This window comes from Thrips palmi, unplaced genomic scaffold (assembly GCF_012932325.1).
Source record: "Thrips palmi isolate BJ-2018 unplaced genomic scaffold, TpBJ-2018v1 HiC_scaffold_18, whole genome shotgun sequence".
NCBI lineage: Eukaryota > Metazoa > Arthropoda > Insecta > Thysanoptera > Thripidae > Thrips > Thrips palmi.
The window spans coordinates 14,465,918-14,480,681 of record NW_023144627.1 but is presented as its reverse complement, the minus strand read 5'-3'; the positions used below and the strand labels follow the sequence as shown (position 1 = coordinate 14,480,681).

At 57.9% G+C, this 14,764-nt stretch overlaps 1 protein-coding gene across 4 annotated transcripts in view; it reads left to right on the top strand.

Moving 5' to 3' along the window:
• LOC117645116 (zwei Ig domain protein zig-8-like) overlaps positions 1-14,764 on the top strand; it is a 145,645-nt gene that overhangs the window by 83,635 nt on the left and 47,246 nt on the right. For all 4 annotated transcript variants that reach the window (XM_034385035.1, XM_034385036.1, XM_034385037.1 and 1 more), the window contains exons 3-4: positions 1,882-1,932; positions 5,027-5,172. In XM_034385035.1, the coding sequence (XP_034240926.1) occupies positions 1,882-1,932; positions 5,027-5,172 (197 nt within the window). The remainder of the gene's footprint in view (positions 1-1,881; positions 1,933-5,026; positions 5,173-14,764) is intronic.

The window sequence follows — 14,764 nt, the reverse complement described above, 5'->3', positions numbered from 1 at the left end:
GTTTATCCCCGAGTGCATTTCTCCGCAGACCTCCGCGGCCGTCGAGAGCCCTTTAGTCCTTACGGGCCGCTGTTGTTGCCTAGCCGTCCTGGCCAGCCTCACCGTCGGGGACATTAAAAAAACAAAAACTAGTTAATCACGCGCCTGACGGTCGACACACAATTCCATTTTTCATTAAAATCTGCAACGGGCGGAAACTCAGTTAATGTTTTGTTTCGTACCTTTTGTGAGTGACAGCCGCGGGCACCGAAAAGGGACTTGTTATCTGGATGCGCAGGGCGCGGCCTTGGCCCGGACAAACTTTGTCTAATGTCGCGTTTGTCTTGTGATTTACTTCTTCCCGGCGATCACGAATCGCTGGGGGCTGTTTGTTTCATTTCGCTGCGGACTGCCTCGCCTCCATCCTGCGTCGGAGTAATTGTTTCCTTTTGTCAATTACTGTAATGAATGTGATCTCTGCCGGATGCTCCGGCGAGTGTAAGCCGCAACAGCTCCCAGTGTAATAAATGGAGAGGCGACAGAAAAGAAGAAACAAACTCGAAAAGCAGGAGAGCGGGTGGAGGCCGCGTGGAGCTTTCCCGCAGCTTTCCACACATGCCGCACGTCCACCAGACTCGGCCCTCTGCTAGAAAGGCTGCGGGAAAAGGGATGAATGTTGGGCCGGGCCGAATCAAAAACAATAATACTTTAATTGAATAAAATGATTTTAAAAATGATTTTAAAACAGTCAGCGCGTTGGTTCAAAGTGATCCACTTCCGGGTGCTGCATGTGCGCTCCGTGAGGGCTTGCTCGATACACTGGAGGGGGCAGCCTTGCACCTGGTGCTTGACCTGGTCACCTGCGGGTCGGTTGGCTCGTGGAGTCAGGCACAGCAAGGCCGCGAAGGTGACGATGCCTCTTGTTTAGGGCCACCAGTATGGGGCAGCACGGCGGAGACACTCTTGAGCACGCATGAGAGGGTCTCCGCTCATGTGGAACACGCCCACTCCCCCCACCAAAGCCTTTCCCTTTCGACCGCCAACCTCATACAAACACAGCACAACACTCTCTCGCACGCGGACGCGCCAGCACGCACGCACACGCGCACACACACGCACACACACGCACACACACGCACACACACACACACACACACACACGCGCACACACACACACACACACACACGAGTACGACGCGCAGCAGCGAGCGAGGCAGCCAAGGGCATCAACCGGGTCGGGAAGGGAGATGAAGCTATAGGCGGAGCGCTGGTGCCGCCGCGCTCCCTTTAGGACCCCCTCCCCCCGTCAGACATCTTTCTTCTTATGCCACGTCTCGTGTGTGTGCGTGTGTGTGTGTGTGTGCTTGTGTGTGTGTGAAGGGTTAGAGGAGCAAGAAGCGGCCCTCTGGAGCTGAATAAATGCCGGAGTGACCTCGCTTACCGCGTCTTAGCCCTTCGTTCCCGCCTTCCATATTCCTATCTTTCTCTCGCCCTTCCCCCCCCCCTCCCCCTCGAGAGGCCCGGGCGAGGTTTTATGGTGTGGGGGAGGGGTTCGCCTGCCCGTCAGCTCAGCGCCGCCGTGCCGGCGGGGCGCAGCTAAAAATTAGGGGAAGCCGACCCGGACAAAATTTTGGGGCTCCCGCCCTCTGGGCCATCCTTTGAAACGGTGTCTTGTCTTCCTTTCACGGGCCTTGCACTGCCGCGGCTTGCCATGGCGTGCCCCTTTGGGACGGGCCCATTCACCGCCCCCTGGATAACGGCCCGGCTGGTTTACAAGGCGGTGGAGTAGGCCGTTCCATTGATTCCGACGGCCTGTTTTTTGTTTTTTTCGCCCCCTCTGTTTGCATGTGTGTGTGTTTTCTTTTGGGCGAAATGATTGACTGCTGTGGTTTCCCGTTGCAGGGTCCAACACGATCCCGGACTCCAGCCAGCACGACAAGGACGGCAACTCCGGTGAGCATGTGCCGCTGTTTACGCGCAGGATGAAGGCCGCATTGTTTGACGGCACGTCTGGCCCGGCGGGGGCGGGGGCGGGGGCGGGGCGGGGCGGGGGCGGGGGCGGGGGCGGGGGCGGGGGCGGGGGCGGGGGGGGGCGGGGCGGGTAACGGCGGCCGGGACGTGCCCGCCCGAGGCGACAAGACTCGCCCATCACGGGCCTTGACCACGGAATCCGCCCCAGGGCCGCCCAGCGCCGCCCAGCAGGCCTTGGCCAGCCTAGAGGCCTCCGTCGCGGCGCGGCCGAGGAGCTTCCGAGAGCAAGACGACGATCTCCGTTCCCCCAGTACGCAGCGAACGGCGTTTTGCGAGTCGCCCACAAGTCCGCGACCTCGCCGCGAAAAGACAGATTTTTTTCCCTCCAGACTCCCGGTTGGGGTCGCCACTGATACATCCCGACTGCGGAGCGCGCGGAAGTCGGTGCAGTGGCGTGGACGGCGAGGTGCCCGCGTCGCCGAGCGCCGAGCGCGCCGCCGACCGCATTGATGTTGATTTCGTTTTGTACTTTGGACCTCCCGGGAGTTGCTGAACATCCATTTCCAGATTAGAAGTTTCCACGCGACCGTTTACCGAAATTACTGTCGCAGACCCCAGAGGCCCCGGAGACAGCGCTGCTCGGGGGAGAAGGGCAAAAGTAAAAGAGGAGGGGGGGGATAATCCCGACGCAGTGTCGACCAGGTGGCTTATTGGCCCAGTTTCCCTCCTTAGAGAAACACCGCCCGGAAACGTGACGGTGTAAGATTCATGACTTCCATGTTGACGTGACAAACAGCTACTATAAAACTGTGTTTTTTTTTCCGTGTACTGTACTTGCTCGCTTACGAAACTCCGTGTGTTAAAACATTCTACGAGTGGGGCCTCCCTGTAAGAGTCGACCATGAATACCCCGGTGTGTGTGTGTGTGTGCGCGCACTCTTTCCGTAATCACTCTCCCGATTACCTATACTCAATGCCTCGACAGTCTTTTCAGGCTGTTTTCCAGCGGAAAGATAACACAGTGCCGTCATTTGGCGACACGCACGGCTTGCCGGTCGACCAATCAGCATCGAGCTCTTCGGCCGACCAGCCACACGCCGCGATTGGACGCGACCCTCGCTTTGTGCCCCCTTTTATTTTCCAGACCAGGGGACACTTGTTTGCCCGACCTCGAAAATGGCTGTGCCGTACATTTTCCTGTTTCTAAAAATAAAGTCAAGATATTATTCTGTTGGTTACTGAGTGAAGGATGGTGGTGCGCGCCTCATATAGAGTTTAAATTTTGATCAGAAACCTCCACGATGCACTCTTTGCCTCCGACAAAAATCTTAGTCGTTCCGTTTAATCCCAAAGGTATTTTTGTCCCCATTACAAGAAAATTCTTCGTTGTTCCATTTCCACAAATTTCGTTAAAAGAATGAAACCCTTCTTTTTTTTGCCCTTTGACACGTGACCAGCCGGCCTGGGCCGGGCAGGCGTGGCGTCGCCGTTCCAGTGTGCCTGTCACACATTCTGCCGCGGCCAGACACGGAAGCCCTCTCCCCCCCCCACACACACACATACATACACACACGGCGAGAGGGGAAACAGCAATAATTGCCGCCCGTCTGATGTCACAGATGGACAGACGGATGTTGGGGGTGGGGAAGAGGGAGGCATCAGTTGGCGGGGGGCGGGGGTCAGTGAAAGTGAGACAGCGTGTGTGTCTGTGTGCGCGCGCGCGTGTGTGTGCTTGTGAGTGAGTGAGAAGTCGAGAAAGGCAAGTCTAAAGCACACGCCACTTGAAGAAGACGCCCCGGGTCCCCGCGGGCGTTCTCTGTCGGTCCCCGGCCCACTGCTTGTGCGCGGGAACTGTGGAGTGCTTTGGGCCAGCTCCTGCGTCGCCAATTTTCGGTCCACCGTTTCCCGACAAAAGGGGCGGCCGGAAATGCCGGGGAAAAAAACTTTTATAACGACCTTGAATGAAAGCGGGACATGTTGCCGCGGCCTTGGCGGTCTAATTGTTATTGTTTTGTCGAGTAATGAGGCGGTGTTGTGCTTGTGCAGTTGGGGAGGGGGGGAGGGGGACACCGCGACGCGTCCCATATGGACGCACGCAAGTGGCTGCGCTCGTGGTGGCAACTTAGAAACTTATTTGTGTGAGCAACTCGAAATCTAATTAGAAGGCCCGCCTAATGAGTGGCGCGTCGCGGGGTTCATCATTTCTGTGCCGAGCACGCCCGAGGAACGCCCGCAGGAACGCCTCGAGAACGCCCGCAGGAACGCCCGAGGAACGCCTGCTGAAAATATGCCCCGAGGAACACAGGAGCTCCATCGGAGCGCGCCTCGTTACACTCTACGACGGAACGCCCCAAGAAACGCCCCGAGGAACGCCCCGAGGAACGCCCCGAGGAACGCCCCGAGGAACGCCTTCCCTGTGGAACACCTTAACAGGAAAGGCGAGGAAGGGGCTAATTTGTCGGGGCAACCGCCGTCCCGCGGTAACGCGTTCTGCACCGCGGTTTAATTTGGCAACGCAGGCAAGGCACTGGCAGGGCACTGGCACGGCACTGCGGTCCGGGACGCCTTTTGCGCAATCTCCATTCCGTGCATGTCGGAACCACGACCCCGTCCACGAAACACGTAACGCATTACGGAGCCCTCCTCCCACGACCGTCCCTCTCAAAGAGGAAAAGGATAAACCAGGAAAAAGGACAACTATGATAAATTGGTTCAGCCAAGTTTTAGCTTTTGTTTTCTCTACAACATATTATCATTGATTTCAATCAAGGCAATTTGGTGACAGTGTGCGATTTGGGGTGCGACCTGCGACGAACGTTACTGTAGCAGGACTTCTTTGATCCGAACCAGTCATTATTTTTTGTGATTTACCAAAGGAATAAAATTTGGCTTATGTTTTCGTCGTTTTGCGAAAGCTCCCTCTCCGGTTCCACAAATTGGTCACTGCGTCCACGGCCAGACAAGCCTTGCCACCTCCTTCCTTCCCAGCCGGCGGAAATCTTGAGGAGGGAAAAAAGGGACTTTTGAGAAAGTTGTGGATTGGAAAGTTTGGTGATGTAATTTGATTGTTCCGCAGACCCGGGCCGCCACCGCATCGTCCTGGAGGGCGTGCCCGTGGCCGAGAAGCCCTTCTTCGACACCGCCGTGCCGGCCAACGTGACCGGACTCGTCGGCAAGACGGCCTACCTCAACTGCCGGGTCAAGAATCTGGGCAACAGAACGGTGAGTGGTCAGTTCCTTTCAGGCGCGAAGCAGTACGAGGCGAGCCAGACGGCAGGCCAGGGGTTTCGGAGGACACGGCCAGGCCGCTAGATTGCCTGTGGTCTGGTGGCAGTAGGTTTCGGTGGTCGCCAAAGGCACACGATGCACCAGCGCCGAAACTGTTGCCAACCTCAGAACTTGTGGGCTGCTCTGGAGGTGTTGCCTTTTAGGCGTCCCTTTTCAACACAGCTGCGCTGTAAAAAATTCTTTGCGCTGGTTTAACTCTTGTTTGAAGAGCGCTGCAAAGCCGGCCCGATTCGGAGCGCCCGAGTGGCTTTCGTGCCCCAGTGCGCTCGGCCCGGCTCGACCTTGAGCGACCTTGCGCCTCCTGCACCGTGCGCGCCGTGCGTCGCCGACCACCTGCTCCGCTCTCGGCTCCCCGCTTCATTAATTTCCTAATCCTTGCCGAGAAAAGTTTGGATAGCGGTGTCGCAAACTCGCTCCGCGAATCAGGGTGGCCACCCTACCTCGCGGTCTTGCAGCCAGGGTGGCCACCCTACCTGGCGGACTTGCAGCCAGGGTGGCCACCCTACCTGGCGGTCTTGGAATCAGGGTGGCCACCCTAACAGGCGGGCCCGATTATCCGGGCTCGGAAAACGAACGCACAACTTTTGGCGAACCACTCATTCGAGTATTACGGCAATCAGGGTCGCCACCACAGGTTGTCCAAACTCCCACACCACTCGTCGTATCGCCTATCAGCGTCTCTCTCTCTCTCTCTCTCTCTCTCTCTCTCTCTCTCTCTCTCTCTCTCTCTCTCTCTCTCTCTCTCTCTCTCTCTCTCTCTCTCTGAGCGAAAAGTTTGCGAAGGTGAAGAAGACGGGCGTCAGGCGAACGCGGGGATGGCGCCGGGGGGCAGGGAGCGGCCTGCAGTGTGGGAGTTAAGCTGCCTTCTTACAGGAGAATAACCTAACCGGAACTTTTCTGGAGTGGGGGGCCGAATCCCGGCGCCTGCCCGGCTGCCTGCCAACCTGACCGGAGGCGAGCGGACAGACACACTGACAGGCAAACAGACGCGGCGGGGGTCCGCCAAACAGCACAGACGTGGCTGCAGGCGACAGAAAGAAAGTCAGACACAGACACTCGGACTGCAGGCGGACAGACAGACAGACAGACAGACAGACAGACAGACAGACAGACAGACAGACAGACAGACAGACAGACAGGCAGACAGACAGACAGACGGGCCGTGGAACGCGGATTTCATCACCATCATAACGGAGTGGCTTGGCACGGATGGAGGGATACATTGGGGATCAGTTAAATTTAGCGCGCCCATATTAATCCTTGCCCGGAATAATTGCTGGGCCGCCACGCCCCGCCACGCCCCGCCACGCCCCGCCACACCCTGCCCGCAGCCCGGGCCCATTTCAGCGTGCGAATTGGCACGTTACAACCAGCGATCCTGAAAAGGGGCGACTGCACCGTTACATTTTACATTCCACCCTCCTTGGCGCGGCGCCAGGTCCGTGCCCCACCCCGCCCCGCCCCGCCGCGCCCCGCCCCGCCACGCAGCGGGCCCTCACCTCAGATCCCACCTTGCGATGCGCCTACGTGCGTATAGCCCGCTTCCTCGTCTCCTCGTCGCCGTGTACTTCTCGCCGTCTCCCCGTTAGCGGCGACGCCCCTCCCCCCCCCCCCCTCCACCCGGCGCCGGTAATTTAGAAATAAACTTGGCCGGAATTTTAGGGCCAGCGCGGACGGTTCCCCGAGCACGACTGATACACTGTCCGAAAAAATAATGACAAATCCGCGTGGAAATGTTTGGTTCCGCTGTGGTGGCGTAGGCAGGCCGTCCCGGCAGCCTACCTCGCGCACCTCCAGGCGGTCCGGCCACTCCTCGCTCTCCTTGACGGCCTCGTCGAGTGCGAGTTGTTAAAACAAGGCGGCGCCCTGTCTCTCTCGCACCCTCCCGGGCGCGGCCGCGAGTGCGACAGGGACGGAACGATGGAGCGACTGCCAGCCCGCTGGGCGGCGGAGCGCGCGCGGCAAGTCGAATGGTGGGGGGAGACCCGGCGGCGGCGGCTGCTGTGAAATTGTATTTGCAGGGAGTGCTTTTCTCTGTCGGCCGGGGATGCTAAAACAACGACGCCAAAGATGGGTATTCGCGCCCGGCCCTCGCGGTGACACTGTTAGGAAAAAAAAAGGGCAGAGAGGGGACGCGGCACATGTCTGGTCTATTATTCACCTGGACCTTTGTCAACCACGGGAGTCTCGCTCGTGTTTTCCGTACGGGGAACCAGCACGAATAACACGGTAACTTAGTCTCTGCCTCGCACATGCTCGCTGACACACTTCGCGAAGCGTTTCACAGTGCCCCGGACGGAATCCTGTTAATTTTGCCCAATTGGAGGCGCAAGCGGCGCGGCAATAGCACCACGCCAACGCCTGTGATGGAGAGGGCGGGCTGGCCGCCACGCAGCGCCGCGCGCGCTTTGCCTACCTCCCAGGCGCCCTCCCCCTCCACTTTCAGCTTCTTTTTAGCCGCGCTAAACCGGGCGGGGCGGAGCGCCGTCTTGACATCCCTGGCTCGGACCCTGACAGGACACCGACAGGACACCGACAGGGCCACCTGGCTGCGTTCCCACCATCCGGTGCCGAACCGGCGGGCACACCATTATTCTTGCCCCGCTCTCTCTCTCTCTCTCTCTCTCTCTCTCTCTCTCTCTCTCTCTCTCTCTCTCTCTCTCTCTCTCTCTCTCTCTCTCTCTCTCTCTCCCCCTCTCTCTCTGCTTTTTATTTTTGTTTCCCCCCAGCGAGTCAGATCCTTTTCGCTGCGTGTCACCTGTGCCGCGTAACACACGCTGGGCTGGGATCGCGCATTACGGCACACGTTGTGCCGAGATGGAAAAGGAAGAAAAAACATTCAAAAGCCGGGCAGCGTCGGCGCTGAACGCAACAGGAAGGCGGTGGCGCCGCGACCTGGAACTGTGAGGGGCCGCCTGCACTTTCGCTCTTTGAAGGGAAAGCAGCGCACAGCTTTTGAATCAGCTTGAAAGTGGGGTGGGGTGGCTCTGGAGGTTTAACTTCCGGTAGAGTGGACACACCCTTAAAATTTCTTCAGACACAAAAATAAAAGTTCTAGGTAAGGAAGGAAATTATATTCTCGACTTGACACTGTTTTGCTGAACTAAAGAATCTGGTTCGATTCAAACTAACATTTGATGTTATCAGGGACTTTTTCTGGAATCAACTCGAAAGGGATCGTTTCACGTGAGCGGTCCGGAGCGCGGTTCCCCACAGTGTGCCGCCGCCGTTGGCTCGGAACACGGCCGACCAACCGTGACTAAGGTATAGGCCTTGTTGATTGAGACCTCAAAGCCACTATCCCCTAGACGGTTGCTTGCCGCTCACTTGTTTGGTCTCCGCGGCCTCCCCCACCCCTTTCGCTCCGCCCCCGCGCTCCCCCTCCGTAACCTACTCCAGACTTCTTCTCGGGGAGGGGGGGGCAGCGTCTGAAAAGGCGTTCCTTGAACCAACATTCATCGAGTGGATTCCCCTTTCTGCAAAGGACAGTTTTGTCGGTTTAAGAAACGCGTTTGTAAGATGCGCGTGCGGGCGGTGAGGAAAAGTCCAAGGGTTTCGAAGGGCTGGACCGGCGGGAGGGCGGTGCCCTCACTGTAAGGAACACCTCGCCGCGACTCTGCACTCAACAAGTGTAATGACACTAATCTGTACCGCCCTGCCACGCCCCGCCACGCCCCGCCCCGCCAGCACAACATCTCCCCGTGACCCTTCAAAGCAACGAGCCTACTCGGGTCACGCCTTGAGCACCGCGGGGGCGGGGCGGGGCGGGGCGGCCCCTCGAGACGCCGCCGCCGCGCGCAAGTTGGGCTGTACTGCCTACGCCATCCCCTCCCCTCCCCTCCCCTCCTCCCCCGCGCTGAATGACCCGAAACAATTTCACCGGTTTGAATCGTCGCTAAAACCGCGCCGCTGCACGCGGATATGAGAAAAGTTGTCGTTTTCTAATCTGGTCCTCTGGTGGCGCCCCGCGGGATTGGCCGGAAGACTGCTAGCAGTGGCGCGGCTAGCAGTGGCGCGGCTAGCAGTGGCGCGGCTTGCACTAGTGCGACTCGACCGCGGCGAGGCGTCGGGTCGGGCCCTTTGGCTGCCGCGGCGCAAAAGTCGTCGTCGCTCCGTCTCTGTCGCACCCGAGCGGCACAGCGGCGCTCCCCGCGAGTGCGAGAGAGACGGAGCGTTCTCGCCGCGAATTCCCTTCGCGCGGCAAGTTTCCTTCCGGCCGCCAATTTCGCGCCGCCTCGTTTTACCGCCCTTATTGTGGTTCAACGCCTTTGACGGGCAGCCCATCACCTGCCTGGAGAGAGAGAGAGAGAGAGAGAGAGAGAGAGAGAGAGAGAGAGAGAGAGAGAGAGAGAGAGAGAGAGAGAGAGTAGGGGGAGAGCAGAAGCAGTGTGTGTGTGTGTTTTGGGGGAAGAGTGTGTGTGTGTGTTTTGGGTGGATAGAGAGAGTGTGTGCGTGTTTGCGATAGTGTGAGTTTTGGAACGTGTGAGTGTGTGTGAGTGGTCGCAAAGGTGGGCCTATAGTGGTTTATGGGTGCGTGGCTCGAAAGAAAAACACGGGCGACAAACACAAATGAAGAAAGTTGCGTGGGCTCACGGCGCACGGCCCAGGGCCTGCCTGTGGTCCGGGGTGGCCGACCTGCCCCGCCGTCATCAAGGTTGTGCGGAGAGTGGAGCTTTTTGGCGGTGCCTTTGGCCTTTGGCTCGGGCGGTAGATTGGGTTTCGGCCGGATAACCGGAGTGTAGTGTGCCCGCCTCTCTCTCTCTCTCTCTCTCTCTCTCTCTCTCTCTCTCTCTCTCTCTCTCTCTCTCTCTCTCTCTTTCGCTCACGTGAGCGCCCCGTGCGCATATGTGTGCCACGGGCGCCGCCACGCCCCGCCCCAAGAGATCAAGCCCCACCGACCGACCGCGGCCCGCGGCCCGCTGCCCGCGCGTGTGCTGCTCTTCGTCGCTCTGTCTCTCTCGCACTCACCCGGCGCTCGGCACAGGTGCGAGAGAGACAGAGCGCTTCAGGGAATGCTGCGCTAGCGGGGTATGCCGCAGCACAGTGCAGTTGGTGGCGGGGCACGTGCAGCACGCCGCACAGTGGGCCAGAAACCGGTGGAGGCGGCCAAAATTCTAGTCGCGTTTTGAGCTCCAGAGTCGCTAAACAGGCCTCGAACCGAACGTGTGACCCCACCGATGGATTGCTCTCCGAACGAGGAATCCATTGGTGGGGTCACACGCTCGGTTCGAGTCCTGTTTAGCGAGTCTGGAGCTCAAAACGCGCCTAGAATTTTTGCCGCCTCCGCCGGTTTCTGGCCCACTGTGGCGCCGAAGCCAGTTGACCTTTACCTACCACATTTCCTTCCTGAAACCGATCCCCGCATTCTGGTTGGGCATACCGCGCGCGGCCCGCGCTGCACGCCCGGACGCGTTCGGGGCTCCAGAGTCGCTGAATGGTCAACCGAACGTGTGACCGCACGAATGGGTCGCATGCTCTGTTCGAGTCCTGTCTAGCGTCTCTGGAGCTCAAAACAACGTGTGGTGTTTTGGCCGCCCGCCGGTCATCTGGCCCACTGTGGGCAACCGACCCAGATCGCTTCGACGACAACGCCAGTCCACCGCCAGCCGCCACCCACGGCACCGTGATCGCTTTGGACAGAGTAAATGGGTGAGAATGGGTCCGGGGTTGGAAACATGCCCGACTGGTTGACAGCCTGCGATCGCTGGGCCAAAACACACCCACATGCGCGCACCACACGCAGTCTCTCTCTCTCTCTCTCTCTCTCTCTCTCTCTCTCTCTCTCTCTCTCTCTCTCTCTCTCTCTGCAAGCAGACTCACACAACAACCCCACCGCGCCACAAAGGCGTGCGCACGTGGGCGGCTAGTCGTGCGCATGGAGGCGTGTGCCCCGCGATAGACAGCAGCAGGTGGATCGCCCAGTGTAGCGGTGGCCGCGGTGGTCACCAAGTACAACACCGGCGTGTGTACACTGTGCACAGGATGCGGGGCGCCACCGGTAGTTGTAACAAAGGGGCGGGGCGGAATCTGGTTTACGTGTGGTTCGCTGTAACCTGCACTGCTTGCTGGCTTTCGGGGCTTGGCGCCTCGCCAGCGTAACGCATCCCCCTGCCCCCTTAGGCCATCACCTTGCGAGACGCTACACTGTGCATGTGTGTGTGTGCTCACGTTCGCGCGTTTTTGCCTCTGTGTGTGTGAGGTGAGGGAACTGATAACAGCCCTTATCTCTGGCTACCCGTCGCTACGTTGGCCCCGCCGGCCGATCCACCGCCCCCCATTACAAGACAGCCACAAACTGCTTCAGCACCACCACAGCCGTGCGCAGCGAAACCGCCTCCTTCGTTTCTCGCAATTTCGGTGCGCAGTTTGGCGAGGTCAGTGAGCACGCCTACCGACGTTGGTTTTGTATTACAGCCTGAAAAGTACACACACCTGCGTTTTGACCCTTTTTTTTAAATGACCAGATGACACTGCATCGGCCTGAAGGCGTGCTTAGTCGGCGAAAGAGTTCTCCCTGGCCCTTTCAGTCGCCTTTAGAGTTCTCTTTGGCCCTGCCGCGGTGTACCGGACGCGCTGGCGACGAGCCCAACACCGGGGTCCTTATCTGGGAGGCCGGCCGGCAACGCTTCACCCACGGGCAGGCCGAAACATCAACACGGTCTAACAACACCCCTCCGAACTTGGCAAGTGGGGCGCCGGCCATCTCGTCCGGCGGACCTCGGATCTCGAACTCCCAAATCTCGAGTCCCGACTCATCGAGTCTCGAACCTCGAATTTTTAAATATCAATTCTAGACTTTTAAAATCTAAATTCTTCAATTTTTTAAATTTTCAATCTCAAATTTATGAATCCTCAAATTTTAAATTTTTAATCTCGGTTCTGAAATTATTACTCTTCAAGCTTAAATCTGGAACCCTAAATTCTCAAAGCTCAAATCTCAAATTTAAAATTGGCAAAGCTTAATTCTCAAATTATTTTTTTTTAAATCTTGAGCCTAAAATTTAATTTTTTTGTTTAAGCTCGAATCTCCAATTTTCTATTTTTAAATCCTCTTTCTCGAATCCTGGAATCTCGAATCCTCGACTCGGGGAGCGCCATCGAAGAATGAGATGCGTCCGTTTGTCTCCATTCCGGCCACCTAACTCAGCGTTTGGGCCGCCGCCTCCTTTAAAGTGGCCGCAATTAGTCGCCGTCCGCCCCGTAGATCTTCCTCTCCGCGGTCTGGAGTCTCCGGCCTCCAGTGTGCCGGCCCCGGATCGCACTCCGAGAAACGGCTGGGCGGGACGGAACGCGATCCTGCACCCGTCGACGATCGCCATCTCAAATGGCGATGCGCGCTCCACACTGTAAAAAAGAAATGCAAAGTTTTCTACGGGAAATGGGGTTTAGAGAAAGCGCGTCCCTTTCCACGGGGATCTGGTGCACACGCAAACCGTTTCACGCAGTGTTGTAGAGTGGGTCAAGCCCAGGGCTGACCGTAAGTCTCAGCAGTGTACTGGACTGCCGAAAAACAACTGCAAACTGCAGCGAGGGGGTTGACCGGGTCGACCCCAATTTAAAAGGCCGGCTGCCCGCAACACATCACAAGGAGACCCTGCGCTCTCGCGTCGCGTCCCCCCCACTGCTAAGTGACCCCCATGGCTGCACGCTGCTTGCTGTACCCTCCGCCCCTCTCGCGACGGTTCTCGACGTAAACTAGCTTTGACGAAGTGGCCGGGCTCGGCTCGGTCCGGCTCGGCTCGGTCCGGCTCGGCTCGGTCCGGCTCTGCTCGGTCCGGCAGTAAAAGATCTGCGTCGCGGCGGCGCCCCGGCGCTTGGCCGCGCGGTCGGACTGTCCATTAGATCCAGTCAGATATTTATCGCAGGGCTTTACGCGTCCCTCCCACGCTGTACGCACACTTTGAAAAGTGGCGGGGGGATTGAGTCCCGGGGCGATGCGTGGCCGGATTATCAATAAAGCCCTTCGATCCTCGGTGTGGACACTGTCGGTCTGTCTGTCTGTCTGTCCGCTGTCTGTTTGTCTAACTGTCTGTTATTGTAGTAATTTTAAATCCACCCCAATAAAAACTTACAAAACAGTGTTGATCTGTTAGCATGTCTACTTGTTGGTTCATAGTAAAGCTGCAATTTTCAAATTCACTGGATAAAAATAATTTTTTTAAACTAAACTTTCTGTCTGTCTGTCCGTCTGTCGGTTCGTCTGGGATCGAGGCCCCCATCTTGGCGCACTGCCGCGTCGCTGCCGCGTCGCTGCCGCCTCGTCGCCCCGTCCGAGGCCTGCGGGCCGACTATGGCTGGGCCGGCTCACAGTGGGCCAGAAAACCGGTGGAGGCGGCCCCATTTAGCGACTCTGGAGCTCAAAACGCGTCTAGAATTTTGGCCGCCTCCGCCAGTCTTCTGGCCCACTGTGCGGCTGGCTGGCTGGCTGGCTGGCCGGCTGGCTGGGGGAGGCCGAGCCGAGTCCGAGGCTTATTCTTTTACCCGGCCCCATTATACGGCCCCTTTCTCTAATTATATGCGGTTGGCTGCCCGAGTGGCTCTCTCTAGCGACCTTTCGCTGCGCGTCCTGCCGAAACTAAGTCCTTTCCGAACGACCACACGGAACCTTCACTCGAAATGAAGCTTGTGGGGAAGCGATGTCCTGCTCTCTTTTTCTCTGCATAATTGATTTTAACCCCCCCCCCCACACACACACACACACGCGCGCGCGCTCTCCATTTAAGCACCATCGGCTGTTCGTTTATGCTCATGTGGTTAGCGAATAAATGCCCTGATAAATTGCATCGGCAGAGTAGCGCCCAAATGGGCCTGCAATAAACGCCCCTGCGCTGCCGGTGCTCGATTCTCTCCTGCAACCTGAGACACGAGTGTTGGCCGCACGAACTTTGTTGAAGAATGGTGTCCTCGCCGAAACTACTCGTCGTCCTCAAGGACGCAGCGCCAGTCGTCTTCCCTCACGCAAAAAATGAAGAGCGATCCGATTGTTTGCGCTTCCCGCCGCCGGTTTGCGTGTTTTCCCATCTGCATTTTAATTTCCATCGCGCAGAGTGCGCGGCTCTCTCTCTCTCCCCGCCATTGACGCGCCCGCTTGTTTTTCCCGCCAAATTAGCGCGGCCCGCTCATTCCGCGTTCAAGTTTTCGCGGCGAAATGAGCGTTTCTCTGCCGCAGAGAGAGAGAGACGGACCGCGGATTCAGGTGCTGGTTTCCCTGCCTCATTTTGATACTCTCCGCCGCTCTCCGGACCCGCGACTCAAGCCTGACCATACAAAATTTATGACCTCGTTTACCCAGGTTGTACATTGTTAGCATTGTGTGTGTGTGTGTGTGGTGTGTGTGTGTGTGTGTGTGTGTGTGTGTGTGTGTGTGTGTGTTTCGTGTTCCAGTGAGTGCGAGCCAGGAGCCAGAAACGCGTTGGTCGATGTATGTGTCGGGACTGGAGGGGAAAGAAGGACTTTTAAATGAGATAAACGAGTCAAATTCGCGCGGGGGATGGACACTACTCGTTTGGGGATGCTCCATGTCAGC